This window comes from Pungitius pungitius, chromosome 13, assembly GCF_949316345.1.
Source record: "Pungitius pungitius chromosome 13, fPunPun2.1, whole genome shotgun sequence".
In the NCBI taxonomy this organism is placed as follows: Eukaryota; Metazoa; Chordata; class Actinopteri; order Perciformes; family Gasterosteidae; genus Pungitius; species Pungitius pungitius.
This window is the reverse complement of record NC_084912.1, coordinates 10,370,070-10,382,459: the sequence shown is the minus strand read 5'-3', so window position 1 is coordinate 10,382,459 and position 12,390 is coordinate 10,370,070. Positions and strand designations below refer to the sequence as shown.

Sequence of the window (12,390 nt, the reverse complement as noted above, 5' to 3'; positions counted from 1 at the left end):
TACGCAAACAAATGGTGCCAAGTATTGATTTGTTGAGGACCTGAAATTAGATTTTAGCTGTTAACAGTGTGTGCCGCTGACATGGCCAGCAGAAATAAAAATGGAATGGCCTCTAGAAAACCATGTTTAAATCATTGTTAAGCTCTGTAAACACAACAAATGTGCACTAAGTTCTTTAGGTGCGCAGTTAGAAACAACCTCGATGTATATATATATATATATATCACTATTTGAGAAAGAGCAAGTCATGGTGGCTGCTTTAGACGCTGCCTCCTCTAGTAATAAAGACTAAACTAATTTCAGATCTTTTTTAGACATTTTTAGACCTAAATTTCCCTGAATAGTAGTACTTGGATGGTGCGGTTTGTAGGCTAAAAGCGGATAAACGCAATGGCACTTAAACAGTAAGAGTGATTCACTATATAGACGCCACAAAGGAATTACCACTTCTCCAGATGTCCATGCTGAGCTCAAAAGCTGAAATTATTTGAAACTAACAAATCTATGTTGATATTGTGCCTTCCAAGAGGAGAGGTTTTCCAGAAACAAGTCATAGTACGTATCTTAATCCCACAGCTGCATCATGTTGAATCGGACACTGACCCCAGAAGCCATCTGGTCTGATCGGGCATACAGTACCAGCACCTGCTCATTCCTAACAATCCCATTCATAGAGCGATGCATACTCCCTCTATTCTTGTTTAACCTTGCACAGGCAGCTAAAAGGGGGATCTCGTACTCCAAACGATGTGATTTGTCAAGAGAAAAATACCATTCTTTGTCTGGGTATTTGGCGGGTAATTCATGTTCTTTCCTTGCTCTCCAACCAACACCTGCAATTTTCAGAGACTGGGCATTTACCGCCTGCATTTCCACTCGTCCTTTGAGCTGTCTTGTAAAAAGTGATACTATTTTTCTCGCGATTATACAAATGCACGATTTCAAAGAGGGAAAATGAATCTAGCTCAATGGAAAGACTTTGATGGCTGAACATGACCCCTTGTCACACACTACAGCATAGACCAGAGAGGGAGAACGAGGGCGAGAGAGAGAGAGAGAGAGAGAGAGAGAATTATTTCCTGAGAAAGTATAAGATTTGGCCTATAGGGACGTGCTCTCATTCTTCACATTTAGACCTCATGACTGTCATGGAGAACTAATGGAGCTCGCCACAGAGAAAACCCACAGTAGCAATTGGAATTATCACTTTTGAACAAAAGTATGGTAATATTTAAAACATGGGACTAAACACTCTGGAGTAAAAAGGTTGCATATAAAACATTCCCTTAACCCCAGCAGGTTTCCTATTGATTAAATGCCAAGAGTACATAAGTGCATGTATCAATATCATAACGTGTGTTTCTCCATACCTTGTCTCCTTTCTCTCCTTTTATTCCTGGCACTCCAGCTACACCTGGAACACCAGCATCTCCCTGTGCACATATCACACATTATCAGGGTTAAAAGATTACTTGTAATGTAAAAGGCTTTGATGTTTGATACATACACTCTTGAACTTTTAGAATAAAGACACACACACAAACACACACACACACACTCACAAGCCGTAGATAATCTATCATAATCTGATGTAAATAGTGGCATTTACTAGAATGCTCTCCCATTTTCACAGATGAATAACACTCAGCAGATTTACCATCTTCAGCAGTCTGGGATAATACCCGTGTTTGCTTATACAAACATCTTGGCAATACTTTCTAATACATGTCCTTTGTCCTGGCCGTTTAGTGTTGATAGAGGATGAGCACACACACAGCGTGAATCAGTGCTGGTTCAGTTACAATAGACATGACACTTACTGGAATTTGTTGTACCTTTTCAGCTGGACAGTGACATCTGTCAATAGACTGTGAAGCTGGGAGAGACAGCGCCTCGGGGAGCTGGGCTGTAACCAGGGGAGGGGAAGTCCCATTAAAGGTCTTCTTGGCTTCACACTGAATCAATACAGAAATTTCACCATTTAGCCACCTTCCTTTTATGTTACGTTAGCAACATGGCCAAAAAAATCCCAAATTCCTTAACAGAAGTCACCTCAGGATTTGCTGTGAAATATTTATGTCACGCTGCCATAACATAAATATAAGTCATACTGTGCAGGGAGACTTGGGTAGTACTAAGAGGAGCAGCAGCGATATGACCCTCTCAAGGTTGTGACCATTCCCTCACAGTAATTTCACACTGACATGACAGCATGCTTATGGAGACATGTAATGGTCAGGGTTCAAAGGTCATCTCTCCATTTGGAATCACTGTAACATTAGTTGGAATTGATTCCAGTGATGGAAGATCTCTGCTATTGAATTTCCATCTGGGGACGTGTGTCCTCAGACTAGAACAAAAAATGGGTTTAATCATCTGAACTCGTAACCATTTAAGCTTGTATCGTCAATAAATTGGGGGAATTTACAATGCAACGTATTGATGTATGGTTTTCGGTCTCAGAATTTGGAGGATCTTCTAAATGCCCTCGTTGTGAAATGTATTATATATTCTAAATGTTTTCACAAGCTATGAATAATGAAAGGTAGTTATGTGAAGAATCATAGCGTTTTACCTTAGGATCCAGTAGCTCACAGCAATTTTCCATTTCCGCCATATAAGGGTCACAGTAGATCAATAATTGTCTCAGTTCAATCTGTGGGAAACAGCTCTCATTAAGAAACATTACAGCATCATCCATTAGTATCATCATCCCTTCATGCTCCTGTTTTTCCTTCAGTTAAGAGAGTAGAAGCTGTTAAATTACCAACTGTTTTTGCGTGAAGTTTCTTTGCTAACAAAACACAAAAACGTATACACTGTATTTATATCAAAAGGCTTCAGCTTAACTGCTTCAGAGCACAGCAGGAACCCTACCGTGTTTTTGCAGATGCATTGACTTAGAGCTTTACTAATCACATGGACTAAGAATTCAGCTGTTAATGCGACTTAAGCCAAGTTCTGCTCTGAGGCATTGGGTGACCAAACTGCATAGCGGACCGGAATTCTTTTTTACCCTTTGGGGAATCTCTGAGAACAAGCATTCCCAACACATACAGCACAATAGAGGATTCACAGAGATTTAAAATAAGCCCCCGAGGCATGTTTTACATATATTTTACAGCATTAGTCTAACGTCTATGAAGACAGTACATTATTGATGGAGATGAGTTGCAAACTGACTACATCAAAAACAAGTAAATCCTCGAATAACAGTGTAGGTTCAGCAAAAAAGCGAAAGGAAGACAGAGAGAGAGAGAGAGAGGGTTTGCACGGGACGTACATCAACGGGTCGTCCATCCTCGACTCGTGTGGCGATGAGAGTGCTCCCACTGGGGTCAAGGCTGTCCTTCTCATCCGTGAGTCTCCTTTCTATCAGTTTGCAGTCCATGTAAATGGAGACAATGTTGCTCTGTACCGAAATGCCCAGCTTGTGCCACTGGCGATCGAAGAGGGCATGTAGGTCACGGCTCTTAAATGTGTAGTGCACAACGTTCTGTAGTAGCCCATGGAAAGAAAACTCCACCACTTTCTTGCCCCCATCAACAACAACAGATACCTGATGAGCAGAGAAACAAACACCCATCACATGATACTCTATTGTATTTGTACATATGGAAACTGATATGTGAAATGAAACATATAGCCCACCTGACTGGCCCTCGACTGGTTCAATATCTGCCAAAGAAACCAACGGTCTTTTTTTGTAGTTCTTCTGACCCGGAAGATGGTAACAAGGGAGTACTCGCTTGAAATCCCATTTGGAAATATTACTCTAAAAAAGACATAATAAAACAGTCAGATTCTCCCAGGATTTACATATTAAATCATCATGAAAACAATTTCATGAAATGAAAGAGGACAGTGTCAGGTTTCATTTGTCAACCATGTATGTTCCCTCATTTAAAGCTTTCAGTGGCGAAACAATGAACCGGCCAATCAACTGCAATGATCAATAAAACATTTAAATATCCTCCGGCTGCAGAACCATGCACATTAATAAACCTGACAAACTAGATTTAGCCTGATGAACTGTATACTGACTTCCCTGTCTTTCAGATAATGAAAACATATAGAAATTGATTCAAACTCTCAGAAGCCAATCTTTTACCTCACTGAGATACAATGTGTTACAGTTATGGCTGCCTGGTGCAATGCCATTATAGCTTTATGTGTATGACCTCGGCCGCCCTGGAAAGTAAAATAACGATCCTGTGTTCACAGCTGAAAATATGTTCCAGCGGAAGCAAACTATGCAGAGGAAATAGGAAATACACAGTTATCATTTCCAATCACATCCACTTTCACATCCACTTTCAAATGAATGTATTCGGCTTCTCGTCTCCCAACCTGCGACCTTACTTAAATTATAAATGCATAAATTAAATACAAAAAACATTGTACCCTTCAAAATCCTATGACTCTTGCTCTAACTCTGAACTCAGCTTAACACTCAAAACTGGAAGAGCATAAACATAATAAATCATGATCAGGAAAAATAATAATAATTCAATGATAAGGTCATTGAGAAGTCAGAGCACAGCCTGGGGGAGGGAGAGAGAGAGAGTTTCTTTAGACAGGTTGGAAATTAGTTTTCACTCCTATATATCATCTCCTATTCTCTCAGAGCTTCATACCTTCTTCTATTGTGTCTCTTGAGTTCTTTGAGATTTTGGTGTAAACGGTACATGACTAAAATGATAAATACACCAAGTTAAGCTCCCGAAAAATGCCTCTTTGAGAGGCCAAGGGCTGGGAAGGTTGTTTGTTGCCCAAGGGCCATAGGACTATTTTAGCCACAAATCAATATGAAAAGTGGCAGGGTCATTTATAAAAACTAGGATTTATTAAATACATTTAATACAAAATATTTCCATGCTGCACGTAGACTTAACTACTTTCAGCAAATGTGTTTTCACCACATCCTGATTAAAAGGCGCCGGGACAAACAATAAAACAACATTGCAACTTATGGAACAATACATTTAATATTCATTAAGAAAACACATTGCTGGGCTGTTTTCGAGTTCACTCCCTTCTTTACATAGTCCCTCATGAAGTTTCATAACACGGATCTTAAGAGGCCAGAAAGTTCGAGTTCTTGACCATTTATTGAGTGTCATTTGTGGCTGTAGGTTGGTTTTAAACACAGACTCTTTGAAGTAAATGCAACTCTGCATGTTCAAGTAAGCGATAATGACTGAATGCTGTGCAGTCATCTTCCATGCTTTCATACTTGCAAAAAGAACAAAAAACATTTGAAAAAATATGTCTGCTTTTGCCAAGCCTGTATTTTTAAATTGTTATTCATAAATCTTTGGAAAAATGCAACAGCTTCCTGTATTCAATAAAAAAGTGAAGTTCCAATGTAAGTCATGTGACCTCTGTATGGTTGAATTCTATGATGTAAAGTAGTCGTGCCTGATTTAAAGCCAAATCATTGAAAGAGCCACAGCAGGCAGGAGCAGCAAAAGAAAATCTTAAGTGAGGCCCCTTGCAAAAGTTATTTTTGTAAATTCTCAATTATTTCATGTACATGGCATTAATCACAAAAGGCACAAAAGTATCATAGAGCTTCCACATAAGTTCCAATCACAACTAGTTCCATATTTCATGAAGAACCACCATGTGTTTTCTGGAAACAGTCATCCCTCTTGGACAGGGTTCTTAAACATGCATATTGCTTGGCAGGCGCTACTCCTTGTATAATCAAAGACAATGATATGACAGAATGTCACAGCAACACTACCAGCCTGCTAGTCTCCCGGAAGCGGCTTTAGTGTCCTGGCTTGTAGGAAATCCTATCATGGCGGATTCTTTAAATGAGTGAGGAGGAATCAGATTGCCGTAGCAATCAAGCCGTTAATGTTGTGACGAGTCGGCTCACATCCCCATCACTGCAACTTCCTCTCAGCATGACTCCCCTTTTCTGTTAAATGGTGGAAGTGCAATGTTTGCCAGCATGAGAGAGGGCTGCTGATGAAGGAAAGCATGCCTATGATGTGGAAGAAGGATGTCCTGTAAGCGAAGAGACGTTATGCGACTGACTGAGTGTGCATGTGCGAGAAAAAAGAGCGAATGCTATATAGCTCAGATTACTCTGAATATCAAAGGACAATGTGGACAGTAGAATTTTATTGGATGTTAATTTCACCTCTATGTGCATGAATGTCAAGTGAAGCCCAATAAGGTGATTTTGTTTTTCTGCTTGTCTGCATTTGAGTCCTATTCCCTGAAGCCTGGTTTGTATGGACTATATCAGACATGTTAAAGTGTGCATGTGCATGTGACAGTAAGTTAAAGGTAAGTTAAAGGGCTTCAAGTTGCCACAAGGTTTGAGGCTGTGCACTAAAAGGTCATCTGCGGCAATGCAAATGGTTACAAAATATCTTTCTGACAGAAAATCAAAAATATAGACACGCACTGTATTTTCTAGAAAAAATCTTGACGCTTATGAATAAAAAAAGAGTGCATCAGCTCAACGGTATCGACTGCAGTAAACCCATTTGATTAATTAGCTGACACAACAGTCATAAACCACCGAGGCCACAGATTGATAAACAAACACAGACCCTTGTGATTGATTGACACACATTCAGCCACAATGGCTCCTTTGTATCTTCAACTCACTCACATTATTTATGGTATCTTTGGATTCCACATTTAATACGAAAATAGTTTACTGCATCCTACAAGATTTACATATTAATAGTTTTTTTGATACAAGTTAGAATTTTTGTACCAGACATAATAATAAAATTGTGAGGAATATGAATTAAGATTTTTTGTGCGGGTGGAGTTCATACTGACGATTAGATTTGTTACGATCTTTACGACTAGAAAAAGACAAACAAGGTGTTTAAAGAGTCTGTATCCTTCCTGTGTACTTGGGGAATATTTAAAAAACAAACACTATAATGTCAGTGATAAAAATTTAATGCAATGTGTTTGCTTGCAAAAAACAATGTCAAGAAAAAGAAAAATCATCAAATTGATCTTTTTTTTCTGAAGAGCTGGAGAAAGAACATTTAAATTTTCTTGAGAGCCATTTTTGACTACACATTTTGCGAGGCAATTTCTCCCTGAACACAAATGTTCCTTGCGTGTGTCAGCTCTAATCTATGCGCCATAATGTGTCAGGTGACATGAGCAGGCAGAACATTAGCAAGATCCAGAGAGCGGCCCATCTATCGCTGCATATCTTTCAAATGAACAGAGCAATGTTTTTGTGGCCGCGGGGGCGGGGGCAGAAGGGCCTCCTGCTTCGTGCAATTGCCCTTGCTTTCCTTCCCCAGCTGACATGCAGTATCATCTGTCAAAGTACTTAGATAATTGGATATGAGAGGGATCGCAGTCGCGCCACTATAACCAATGACACTGTCAGCAGAGTCGTTGAGAAGCCGAATCTTCTTGCACTGAGGGAAGGACTGAGGTAAATGTATTTTCGGCTGGCTGACTGAACAGGGAAGCAGATCAAAAATCACCTTGCTCCTATAACTCTTTCACGTAGACAGAGGAAAAATGTTATGTAAAAAAAATGCTAAGAATATCCTTCCCTTCCTCCCTCCCTGAAGAATTACACAGAGTTGTGTTTGACAACTTACGCACACAAAACAACGAACGTCACCAAATCCATTTTTAGAAGTCTGGATATTCAATGAAGCCCCATTTGGCGACTCATACAGGTGCATACTGTATGTGCTACTGGTCTTTCTTGATACAACTGGTTGTACTAAATATGAAAGCATAACATTCAAATTTCCGCTATGTCGTGATTTTTGCATCAAGGTTAAAATCACCAAGTTGTCCCAACATTTGAAGAAGGGAATCAATGTTTTCTGTAAACTGCACCTCAGTTTGTAATATTAATAGTTAATTTAATATCCCTAGTTTATAATACCTGCCCAAACATCTTTTTTTCATTGCTTTATTTCCCACTTTTTGTCCTTGGGAGATTTCTAGAAAGAACACAATTTATATTCATTCTGTTGAAATGATTTCCTGTCTAACAGCTCACCTCGGCTTGCCCTTGTTAGACAAGGCAATTGGAGCTATGACTGTGAGCAGGGTCTCTCTGGGTGGCCTCAGGTCAGCCCTTTCATGAAAACCACACTGTTTTATTTCTCAAGATCACCGGATCTAAAGGAATTCAAGCTGAAACCTTGAATCTCATCCTTAGCATGCTCTGCACGGCATCGTGTAGTTTTGTATGCAATAAATCCATTCACAGAACCTGTACATGCGGGAGCAAAATGGCAACACCCAATGGGTGTTAATCCAGATGAAGACTGCAGTTTAATAGCACCCGGCCACATATCAGTGAGAGCATCTTAAAAGTGATACTGTTCCTTTGCGAGGTAATGATATGGTCACGATGGCAGGAATGAAGCAGCATAAAATTAGGAGACTGTCTGGCTGGGTTATCCGCCGATGTTGTGGGTAACCAGAGTACAACATCTGAACCCAAGTGAAACAGAACACAAACACGCGCCACTCACTTTGTCGGCTGAATGAGTCGACTGCTTCCTAAGCGAAATGACGGCAGCTCCTCTGTGATTGTCCCCTTTTGCGGAAGAAACTTTTCTTTGAGATCAAATCCTGTGAAGAGGGGAACAGTGTGTCACTAGATGTGAACGGGCCGATGTGGACTTGTTCACAAAGCAAATGTGTCCATTCAGAGCATACCTGTAATGTCCAGGGGACGATCCAACACATCAGAAAACATGTGCTCCTCTACACTCAGAGGGGGACAAGAGCCATCTAGAGGGAAACCACCAAGACGTTGGTTGTGCCAAAGCGTTTATTCATAACTCTGAACAGTTTTGAGTATTACGGAAGAGAAGATGATCAATTGCATCAAGAATTCATTTCCACAATGCATTTCCTGTCCAGTTCTTCGGGAGAAATTGACATCAGAGCAGAAAATCAATTGGATTTTTTCCTCCCATCAATCTTGAAAATTTAGTAAAAACTAATAAAATAAAAAACTGACATGAGACACTGATTGATGATATTTTAATTCTAACATTTTAGTTCATGCTGCATCACTCTTTGTCTTTTCGAACAACAGTGTATTTCCCAAATTATGCCATTCAAGTTGAGGGTGGATTTTGATTCATTCAAAATAAGAGCCATGAATAGTTGTAGGCATGATAAAGACAACACAAAACACTTTTAACGGGAAAAATATGCCATGTGCTCACTTATCCATTTGTCACCTCGGCCTTATTGAAAGATCCCTCCTTTCAGAGATGCAATGACAAGAGTCTGTGCTATGTTGCTACAAGGACATTTAAGAGAATGACAGTAACTGATACCTTTTAAAATGCCACTCCACTGTTGAAAGACAGAAGAACAACAAGCACACGTACCTGTCCGTTCACTCACTACCATTCCAAGAGCGCCAGGAGCGAAATGTACGATCCAGAGGAAAGACGTCCATCTCAACAGGCCACTCATGGCTCGGCCCCTTGAAATCAGCCCCGCTTGAAAACCTGCACCCAGAGAGAACAGTTTTTACTTCACAATGCCATTGCATTAAATAATTAATAATAATTGGTCAAACTGGGTAGCACTAAGTGGGGGGGGGGGGGGGGGTTCCCCGATGCATGTGACAACAGAGGCAGAGCTATCATAGAGAACTAAACAGCAGACGCAAGCCAGAAATGAAGCCCTGGCGGATTTTAATGACAAACTTGCGACTCTGCTGCGTGGAACAGAAACATTGACTCTGGGGCGATCTCAGCCACACAAACTCAAACACAGATTTCCCTACTGTCTAGATGCAATCATATTTCACAATGTTCTGGTAATAAACCTCAAATCTGGGCTTTTCATGTTTGAAAGCATCCACTAAATGAGATTATGTGGAATTTATTTTATTGTGGATTCTAAATGATAATGTAAATCCTATTTAATTCTCTTAACACTCGAGTCACGCCAACGCATTTGTCCTTAAAGCCTCTTTGTTTGTTTTTGTAGTCACTCAATCTCGAGAATGCTATTCTGAGTCCTTCATTCATTATTTCTCATGAACATCTGTCTTGCAGTGATGAAGGGAGATGTCTATACTTCTGCTAAATCATTATACCCCGAGCGATGTTTGTGTTATGGTTTGGGTTTCTCAGTGAGCCAAGCTGCCACTTGTTCTCCACAGACGGTTTGTGTTTCATTAGGTCAGTGTGTCATCCCCGCAGATTAGATGTGGAACTGTGCCGAGGCTTGACTTCCGAATTCAATCCAGTACAAGACAAAAACAACAAAATGGGGAGATTTTACAACGTCAGATAATGATCTACAGTGCACATTGCAAGTTTAAGTAGTTTTTTTCCTTGTTTTACCTCTTCTGAATTCATATACTGTATATTCCAAATTTCATTTTCAATATCTGTCACAGTCATTGTAGGAAATGTTCAGAACATGATTATTTGCCCCTCATCTATTCTTCTGTCTACTTTTAGTCTTAAGCCTTGATCTTTGTTTTTGGTTTCCTTTGATCTCTAAGCTGTCAGCAGAGTCTTGTTCAAGGACGTCGCATGTAGGGATCAAACCTGTAAACCTCCAGTTAGTACTGTCGATCTCTGGCTGAGAAGAAGAAGGTGCTATTTCTTTACTGCATACTGGACGGTGGAAAGTTATTCAAATGTATCCTGACTTTTTCTTTACTAACTTTTCGATTGCTTTAACAGCAAACATGTGGACTGCTAAACTAGTGATGAGAGCTCAACATAAAAAAAACTAAATCAATTCAATCCAGGACTGAATGAAGAAATGCAAAAAAAGCAAACAGATTTGCACATTATCCACTCATACTTATAAAATGTATTGATTTTTTACATCTGTTTGTTAAACCTACATAATTGGCTAACTGACAACTTTTAGTACCTGGAATTGAGCTGGCTGTAATCCTTTCACAAAGACCATAATCCCTCTTTACTGGTCCTCATTCATCTATTCCCACTGGGAAAACAAGGAGTGAAGACAGAGCCCGAGCACTGAACTTGACCTCAGTGCACCAGAATAGAGCTTCGACACATTAAGGGAATTTATGTGCACAGTGTGACCAACATTATCTTTGATGATACCCCACTCTCCTGCCTTAACGGCCAATGTCTTGATCCAAATGCACCTTGCCAGTGATTCATTCCGATCCATCCTGCGAGCACTTGAGCCTTCTCCCAGTGGATCATCAAGTTTTGCATGCAGGCCAACAGTATGATGGCACCAGGAGATGAGGTGACCATGCCACTTACAACTACAACCATGCATGGGCTGCAGACGAGCAGGGCTATCACGTTCCTTGTCTGCGTGAAGGTGTAATGTCATTCTCCTCGGCATGCAACACAGGCAGCTCCAACGCGTGAATATGAAAACATGCTGAAACAAGATGGATATTTAGCCTGGATTCTGTCCTTTAAGTCCTTTTATCCAAATGCCGTTTAGTTCACAGCGACGCCGATGCATCATATGCAAGTATTTCAATCCTCAGCTGACAATTGGTTTATTTTCGCAGGTTTAACCACAACACTTTCGGTCAATCGCAACAACTTCACCAACAACACGAAAGAAGCGACATCTAAAGAAGCGTGTTTCTCTACGGGACCGCTGATTGGCCGGTTGTTGTTGTTTCTGAATAGCGGCAGAACGCAGCGTGTACATACAGTATGTATACATACATACATACATACATACATACATACATACATACATACATACATACATACATACATACATGTATGTGTGTATGTATGTATGTTAACAAGTTGTGGCGCACGGCGGCGCGCTCACTGCTGCGGAGCGATCCGAAATAAAGGGATGAGGAACGTGTCCGCGTCCCGGACAGCAGACAAGTTAAAGGGGGGGGAGGTGGAGAGGGGGGGGAGTAAAAACGCGACTAAAGATGCCAAATGAGTCCGTGATAATGTCACCTCAACAGGTTAACACGATATTATCTAAAAGTGTAAAAAAAAATAATGTGTGTATTTTTCTGCGAAATGGATTTGGGTCCATAACTACTTACAGTTGGTGAGAAAGTTTTCCTCTAAGGCAGAAACAAAGAAGAAAAAGCAGCGAAACGAGTGTAATCCATGTGGGATTGCGGTCAGTCTCATTCCGGATTCCAGGACTTGGAAATAAAAGTCACAGTGCGATCGCCTGCTGGATAGCAGTCCTTATTAGTTGCACCGAGTGGCCCTCCCACTCTGTCATTATTACTGAAATGCACTGTCAAGAGACTTCAACCCACAAGAGGAACACACGCTGAAAGCTTTCGTATTAAGGGACATAAATGCCCAGCGGGGATCCAAACAACTCCTGTTTATGTCAGCCAGGTGCGGGAATTAAAAATACCGACTGATGATTCATCTTTTTGTTAAATCTTTTGAATAAGGG

The 12,390-nt window shown here is 40.5% G+C and overlaps 1 protein-coding gene across 3 annotated transcripts in view; it reads right to left on the bottom strand.

Moving 5' to 3' along the window:
- The window catches only part of LOC119214063 (collagen alpha-1(XIX) chain), a 113,220-nt gene extending 101,074 nt beyond the window's left edge, over positions 1-12,146 (bottom strand). For all 3 annotated transcript variants that reach the window (XM_037465484.2, XM_062566583.1, XM_062566584.1), the window contains exons 1-9: positions 12,020-12,146; positions 9,372-9,494; positions 8,686-8,760; positions 8,499-8,598; positions 3,652-3,775; positions 3,284-3,559; positions 2,576-2,656; positions 1,836-1,955; positions 1,371-1,433 (exon numbers count right to left, since the gene is read on the bottom strand). In XM_037465484.2, coding sequence (XP_037321381.2) covers positions 1,371-1,433; positions 1,836-1,955; positions 2,576-2,656; positions 3,284-3,559; positions 3,652-3,775; positions 8,499-8,598; positions 8,686-8,760; positions 9,372-9,494; positions 12,020-12,110 — 1,053 coding nt within the window. In that variant the 5' untranslated portion in view covers positions 12,111-12,146. The remainder of the gene's footprint in view (positions 1-1,370; positions 1,434-1,835; positions 1,956-2,575; positions 2,657-3,283; positions 3,560-3,651; positions 3,776-8,498; positions 8,599-8,685; positions 8,761-9,371; positions 9,495-12,019) is intronic.
- Between the last annotated feature and the right edge of the window lie 244 nt (positions 12,147-12,390).